At 37.9% G+C, this 8162-nt stretch overlaps 1 protein-coding gene across 1 annotated transcript; it reads left to right on the top strand.

The window, feature by feature from the left end:
- The first annotated feature begins 612 nt into the window (after positions 1 to 612).
- On the top strand, positions 613 to 7917 carry gal3st1a (galactose-3-O-sulfotransferase 1a). Its single transcript, XM_079871419.1, has 3 exons — positions 613 to 834; positions 3293 to 3453; positions 5607 to 7917. The coding sequence occupies exons 2-3, from the start codon at positions 3323 to 3325 to the stop codon at positions 6757 to 6759; spliced, it is 1284 nt and encodes a 427-aa protein (XP_079727545.1). The 5' UTR covers positions 613 to 834; positions 3293 to 3322; the 3' UTR covers positions 6760 to 7917.
- The last annotated feature ends 245 nt before the right edge of the window (positions 7918 to 8162 follow it).

Here is an 8162-nt window from a genome sequence, read left to right as displayed (position 1 = left end):
CATTCATGTAAAAAATATGCTTAATAAAATATATTCATATGCAAACAATTCTAAAACATCTTTATGAATCATCTTGGCATTAATAAGTTTGTGTTTCTCTCAATTTTAAAATAATTTCTGTGTCATTTTCACTTTATAGTAATCAGACCTGATCCATGCTAAGAATGTGTTTCTGTTACTTGGACATGGAAAGTTAAGCAAGCTGTTCAGTCTGGAACTGAAGTTTGTAGCCGAATACCTGGAATTTTGCATTGGCCCCTGTCATGCATTAAACTACCCTTTCTAGCAACTTTCACACTTCATACCAGCAATCTGTTCTCAATAGCTCTCTATTTCCACCTTGAATAGATCCCTCCTCCTTTCTTTTGTTCCTTACCCTTCCTCTTACTCGTTTTCTCTCGCTAACCCTGTTTCGAATCTCTCCCTCTCCTATTCTTTTTCTCTCTTCTTCTTTCTCTTCCTCACTTCTTCTTCCACTCTTCTCTGCTGTTCCTTCATTCACATGTGCAAACACACACACAGAGTGACAGGTGCAGGTCCCCAGACGTTGGTCTTGCGTCACAGGAGCACTAGTCGAGCCTCTTTTGTGTTCAGTTTAGCCAGCTCAGCTGTACAGTGTGCAGACAGAGGAGGAGAGGAGAGGAGAGGCGGGGGCTTCAAAATCATGATCGCCTGGATATTTCACAGGGATACGTTCTCCTAACCTTGGATTGCACGTCTGGACAGTTAACTGAGAAGGAATCAATGGTTTTTCCAGTCTTGACCCTGCATCTTTCTTCACAAAATTGCCTTTTTCTGCCAATCAAGCTGTGACAGGGATATCTACATGATTTGGTAATGCTTTATATTTAATCTTCAGATACATTATATTGGGAGAATATAAAATATCATTGTCTGCAGTGTCTTTAACTCACTGTAAACATCAGTAGCAATCGATAATTGTGGTTGTCTGTTTTATTTGGTCTAAACATCCACATAACAAAAAAGTAAATGTAAGTTTTATTTTATAAAATAAAATGTAATGTATATGTAAAATCAAATTTCCTGATTTAAGCATAAACCTCACTAAATTATATTGTATTTATTGAAATACAAAAATATAATTGACCATTCTGGTAAGTCTTAGTAGTTGATTCTCAAGTAAATTTGGCTTGTTTATGGATGTTTAGATGTTTTACTGGAAATACCAGATTTTTTATTATTTTATTATTATGTGTATATAAAATAATTTGCTGATGGAATGTAATCAGTTGCATTCCTAAATGTTCCAATCCAATCAATTTCTTGTGGCAAAGTAAAAGAAACCTTTATTCTATTTGTAACCCACAGTGACAGTGACTTCTTGTCTGTTATGAATCTGCCAGCTGCACTTTTCTTTCTTAAAACAGAAATTAAACAGATGTAATGCAGAAATTACTATACAGTGTAATCTCACAGTTTTCAGGTCCACTTTTCTGAACACCCATGAGTAAATCCAACATTCAACATATCCAAAGACTATACTGTACTGATATCTTACAAAAAACGAAACTGGTGTGTGATGGATGCATTTGTGAGTTTTATCCTAAATTAGGAGATGCAGCTGCTATAGCAATTCTTTGTAAATCTTCATTATCCGTGACCATCAGCATAACAATGATGATGTTGTTAGTGTTTTTTTCTCTCAACAAAGGATGACTTTGAAAAATGCAGGGTTAGAGATTGCTGCAAATAAGAACAATGGGTTCCTTCAGACTTCTTCTAGATTTCTAGTCACTGCTGGTGCTTTGTTTTATATCTTTTGGTGACAGTGCTCAGCAGCATATGGCTGTCTAACATGTTGTCTTGGTAGTATTAGGTTTTCCACCTGTGGCCCTGCACCGCAGATAACTGATACTGGTCTATGGGACATGAGGAGATGCGGACAGTGTCACTTTTCTTCTGAATGTATAATTCATTTGCTGGACAGCTGGCCCTCATAATGAACCCCACAGTCGCACAGTCTCAGCAACCGTCATTCATCTCAGGATCAGAATATCAAAGATATTTCATGGTTGTATTCGGAAAATGCATTGTAATATTCATACACCGTATACAGGTTCTGTGTTTTGTGTCAAGCATGCATAGCACTATTTAAACTATTAATATGTATAATATATATTGGGGGTATATTGTGGCAAATTTATTTAAACATACATTAAATCAGTGGTTCCCAATCCTGGTCCTGGGGACCCACAGCTCTGCACATTTTTTATATGTCTCCTTTATCTGACACACCCAGTTCAGTTCATAGAGCTCTTTCCTAATGAGATGATGATCTGAATCAGGTGTGTTAAATGAGGGAGACATACAAACTGTGCAGAGCTGTGGGTCCCCAGGACCAGGATTGGGAACCACTGCATTAAATAATCAAAACATTACTAACAGGTTAAATAAATATAATGAATATGGTAATATAGTTCATATACAAAATGCTTCTCATAGAGTTAATTTCTCTACCGAACTAACCTTCTGTTGACATTAAATGCCTGAGGTGAATGTAATGCTACGTATGTACGTATTGTACTTTTGTCAGTTAAATAAAGGTTCAAGAGAATTAACAAATCATAGATTCTTGATTTTATTGCATTTTACAAAATGTCCCAACTTTTATGGATTTGGGGTTGTAGCACCAACACAGGTTGTAACACATTATAACACCATTGCATACAAACAAAAGTGGAAATATGTCTTCTTCTGTTTTATTCTTTTAAGAAGGGTATTAACACAAAGGTAGCAGGTGAAGTAAAGAGTTTAAACAAAGAAAGGCAACTGCAAAACAATTTTATATTTTCTAGTTTATTTATGGCATTTCTTGGCTTTGGGTAAGACTTTTGTAAGACTACAACAAAACAACTAATCTGTGATTAAATATAGAGAATATCTTAAAAGAAACAGTGACCTGTCACATCACCTAAAATTAAAATATTCTTGAATCTCACAGTTAAATTACCTGCAATCCCACTGCTAATCCCCTCATAAACACATGTTGAGCAGATGTAGATCAAATGGATGAACTCATGGGAGAAAAGCAATTGAGTGAGCAGCAGTGTACCTAAATAATTGGGCACTTGAGGAAATGGTGACGAATGTCTCTTAACCCATTAGAAATGCTTCTAGAGGACTCTGCATTCGTAAACAAGTGCATACCGCAGCACATTTAAACTATATTTACGTAAAAGGGTCTTTAAAGATACAAGGTTAACAACAAATCCATTAAAGTTGCACTCAGTAGCACCTTGTCATTATTGAGGATTCTTTCTCTTTGTTTCAGGATTTTCTTCCAGAGTCCAACCAGGCAGCTATGATGGTTGGAAAGCCAGTGAGGCAATGGAGGTCCATCTGTAAGGGACTGATCCTGGGTGTGCTCCTGACCACCTGCATGATTCTTTTGTACTGCCTGTCCACCCCAGAGGTCCAATTTGGCCTGCAAGAGTGAGTCCCTTCATGGACTTTGAACAAGAACAAGTCAAAGTTTCATTGGATTATAGCAGTATTTTTCCATGAACCCCATCAAGAAAATGAAGGCCTAAATTCTCCCTAAATTCTTGTTCTGATCTATCCTGACAGAAAACATTTTTGAATTATATTTTATTTAACACATATTTATTATATAAACACAAACTTTTATTTTAGATGCGATTAATCAATTTTACAGCACTAATATTCTATCTCTATCTCTATCTCTATCTCTATCTTATGGAAGCTTGTTTCCGCCAATGAATAATAAATAAATAATAATAATTGTGACTTTTTTTTATCACAATTGCGATATATCAAGTCAGAATTGTGACTTTTTTTCTCAGAATTGCGAGATATGAAGTCAGAATTGTGAGAAATAAAGTCGCAATTCTGAGAAATAAAGTCGCAATTGCGAGATATAAAGTCGCAATTCTGAGATATAAAGTCCCAATTGCGAGATATAAAGGAGCAATTCTGAGAAATAAAGTCAGAATTGCATGATATAAAGTCGCAATTGCGTGTTATGAAGTCAGAATTGTGAGATATAAACTATTCTGAGGTAAAAAAAAAAAAAAAAAGTCTGTCTTTTTTCCCCTTAGAATTGGACTTTATATCTCACAATTGTGAGTTTATATCTCACAATTCTGAGAAAAGATGATATTAGAATATATATATATATATCAGAATTGCGAGATATAAACTCGCAATGATGTGTTATAAAGTCAGAATTGCGTGATATAAAGTCGCAGTTGTGAGAAAAAAAGTCAGAATTCTGACTTTATAAGACGCAATTGCGACTTTATTTCAAGCAATTCTGACTTTATATCTCGCAATTCTGACTATAACACGCAATTCTGACTTTATATCTCGCAATTCTGACTATAACACGCAATTCTGACTTTATATCTCGCAATTCTGACTATAACACGCAATTGCGACTTTATTTCACGCAATTCTGACTTTATATCTCGCAATTCTGAGAAATAAAGTCAGAATTGCGAGATGTAAACTCGCAATTGTGAGATAAAAAGTCACAATTATCTTTTAAAATGTTTTATTCTGTGGCGGAAACAAGCTTCCATACTATCTCTATCTCTATCTCTATGAAGGAGGACTCAAATGCAGAACGAGTGTTAACCGGTTTATTGCATAGACTGTTGTTTATTGACAAACAGTAGACAGATGAGAAGATGTGGTGGGAGAGGTGAACAGTCCAGACCATAGGCAGAGATGAGTCACAATGACAGCTGTAACTAGCACAAGAGGACTGTAGGCTGGAGAGTAGTAATGGCAGAGCAGAATGAGACCTGACAATACCAGCAATAGCCAGACAGGAACTTCAAGTACTCCGGGCAAAGCACTCAGGGATCTCAGGCTTAGCACCAGGCTTGCTCCAAAGCAAAGAGTGTAAGCACCCTGCAGGGACGCTCTGCTAACAGGACAGGACTGCAACTAGAGACACAGGAGATAAGACAGACAAGACCGAAGGCAGAACTAAAGCACTAAAAAACAAGAAACTTCTACAAATAAAACACTATAGACCTTAGTAACAAGAAACAAACTATGTAGCACAGAAGTACACAGTAGCACAACATCTAACGAACTGGCAACACATGAGGGAAAGAGCACACATATAAAGGGAGCTAAGAACAAGAGGAACAGGTGAGCACACTCAGACAAGGAACAGGTGAACTCAGGTAAAGAGGACTCAAACAAGGGAGCAGAGAACATGAGGAACAGGTGACAACACTCAGACAAACGAGGACTCAACTAGACAAGAGGGCATGGTACAGGGAAACAAGGAGGCAGGATATTATTTTTTAAATATAATTTCCTTAATTGTTCTTTTGATGTGTTTGAATATGGATATAGATCGCAAGATATTTTTGGTTTATTTATGTTTTAACTAGTGGTGTCAAATCTATTTATCGCATCTAACATAAAAGTTTGTAAATATATAATATATGAGTGTAATACACACACACACTTTTATATATATTTATATATATGCAATTAATCACGAATAATCGATTTGACACCACTAGTTTAACAACTTATTCTAAAGATGATTAAAATGTCTAAAAATAAATTTAAATGACAGTATTTTTGTCCATTTTTGTTTACAGGGTCCCAGTGCCTTACTCATGTGCTCATCGCCCTTCTGCCGCCCACTCCTCAACAATCTCAAACGACTCCCATCATGCCTCTGGGCAGAGAATCTGCACTCCAAAAGTGGACATCATGTTCATGAAAACCCATAAAACAGCTAGTAGCACTTTTCTCAACATCCTCTTTCGCTTTGGCGAAAAACACCACCTCAAATTTGCCTTCCCCAACAGCCGCAATGACTTCTTTTACCCCTCCCCTTTCCATCACTCACAAGTGAAGGACTACAGGCCTGGAATGTGTTTCAACATCATCTGTAATCACATGCGTTTCAATGCAGCTGAGGTGGCCAAAGTGCTTCCAGCCGACTCCTCGTACATCACAATCCTCCGGGACCCGGCTGATCTTGCCGAGTCCTCGTTCCACTATTTCGGACGCATTGTACCTCTCACGTGGAAGATTTCCGGGGACGATAAGCTGAGAGAATTCCTGACAGATCCAACGCTTTACTATGACCCAGAAGGATTCAATTCTTTTTATCTCAAAAACTTGCTTTTCTTTGACTTCGGCCAGGATAATAACTTACATCCAGATGACCCAAAGGTGGATGAGGCCATTCGCGCAATCGCCAAGCGCTTCCAGTTGGTAATGCTCGTGGAGTATTTTGAAGAGTCGCTTATCCTGCTCAAGGACAGCCTCTGCTGGGACATGGAGGACTTGCTTTTCTTCAAACTCAATGCCCGGAAAGATTCAACCATTTCGAAACTGACTCCAGAGCTCAGGGCCAAGGCGATGGAGTGGAACGCCATCGATTGGAAGCTTTACCAGTATTTCAACGCCACCTTCTGGCGTAAAGTGGACGCTTACGGCCGTGAGCGCATGGCGAGAGATGTCGCAGAGCTGCAGCGCAGAAATGCAGAAATGGCTTCCATTTGCATTGAAGGAGGCCATGCCGTTGATGCAGGAAGCATCGTGGAGACTTCCATGCAGCCGTGGCAACCCATCGGTGAGAAGTCGATTATGGGATACAATCTGAAAAAGAATGTCGACAAAGCACACGGAAAGCTCTGCAGGAAGATGCTCACACCAGAGCTGCAGTATCTCACCGAAATGGGCGTCAACCTGTGGATAACCAGGCTGTGGGGTCACATAAGAGAGATCCTTCACTGGTAGCACAGAGGAAATGTTTGCTGAGGTGAAAGGTCAGCACGGACTTGTATACAACAGACCTAAAACCTGTTTTTCTGTGTCAGAAAGAAATAAAAACATTAAAATGCATGACTGAATAAAACATTTTCATATATATATGAATCTTACCCATATAAGTGGTGACAGTCACATCTTTAACATGTTTTGTGTCCATATATGTACTGTAAAGGCCCGTTGATGCCAAGAACGATAACTATAATGATATCTATATTATCATCCACACCAATGCATGATAACATTGTTTATCATAGGCGCATCCTGCGGTTGTTGTCTGCTGCTTTAAAATTTGCATGAAACAGAAGTTGTGATAGTCTTTTCTTCCCTATTGTCATGTACTGTATATCCAAGTGAAACAGCTTCTTGAACAAGAAAAAAAAATAGAGTGAAAAAATTTTGTTCATCAGGAATTGATTTTGAATTGATTTTTATACCATATCTCTATAGGGTCACCGTGATTTTGCCAAGCAAGACATGTTCCTGGATCAACATATTTTGTTGATCCTGGAATAACATTCCTGCCCCAAAATTTAGTCCTAACTCTATCCCTACCCCTAAACCTAACCCTACCCAAACTTTTCCCTAAAATCAGAGGGAAATGATAGGTGAATAACACTGATGTTGAAGCACCTCACCCTGGTTTTAAGCCTAAACTTGACATAAATTGTAAACTTGTTCCTCAAATCTGATTGGTTGATTGGAAAGTTGTTCCAGGATCAACAAAAATGTTGATCCTGGAACATGTGGTACTTGGTGAAATCACGTTCACCATCTTGGTCGTTATTGTCCTTGGTGTGAATAGGCCTGAAGTCACCACTATGTATTATGTAGTGTGTGGTTGCTTGAGTCAATCATAAAAATGAATCAACTGCGCTTGTCACATGACCTCATTCTTTGAAGCTCTTATTGTTGGTGCCAATGGCAATAGCAATAATTAGCTTATTTCTTAAACTGGTTTAGACTCATTCAGAGTTTCACTGTTATCATCACTTGAATGATGATTAACTCCGACTAGAATGTTGAGAGGAAAAGTGATTTTAAACTGAAATGTGATTCCTGTGGAAGAGGCAACTGAGCAGCCCTGAAATCCACAAGAGATGACAAAATAAAAACTTTATGTAACATACACACGTCTCGTTCATGTTTCGTCATCGCTTACTTACACAAATCCCACCTTTCAGAGTTCAGAATGGACAAATGAATAAACACATTGATTTCTTTTGTTTATACTGCATGTAAACATTCACACATTCTCTTCTTACAAAAATAGAGCATACGTGTATTATGAATGTCATGACCCAAGTTAGACTCTTACAGAAAAACCTTCTGGCAATTGCAGTTGAGTTGTTTGATAATGCACACTGACACTG

Source organism: Squalius cephalus, assembly GCF_949319135.1.
Source record: "Squalius cephalus genome assembly, chromosome: 5".
NCBI lineage: Eukaryota > Metazoa > Chordata > Actinopteri > Cypriniformes > Leuciscidae > Squalius > Squalius cephalus.
Note: the sequence above shows the minus strand (reverse complement) of the source record. Positions and strands in the feature narration are given on the sequence as shown.

Excerpts from the sequence above, each read along its gene's own strand:
- gal3st1a (XM_079871419.1), top strand. The coding sequence starts at position 3,323 with ATGATGGTTGGAAAGCCAGTGAGGCAATGGAGGTCCATCTGTAAGGGA. Across the intron at positions 3,454-5,606 it reads GTCCAATTTGGCCTGCAAGA|GGTCCCAGTGCCTTACTCAT; the intron begins GTGAGTCCCTTC and ends TTTTGTTTACAG.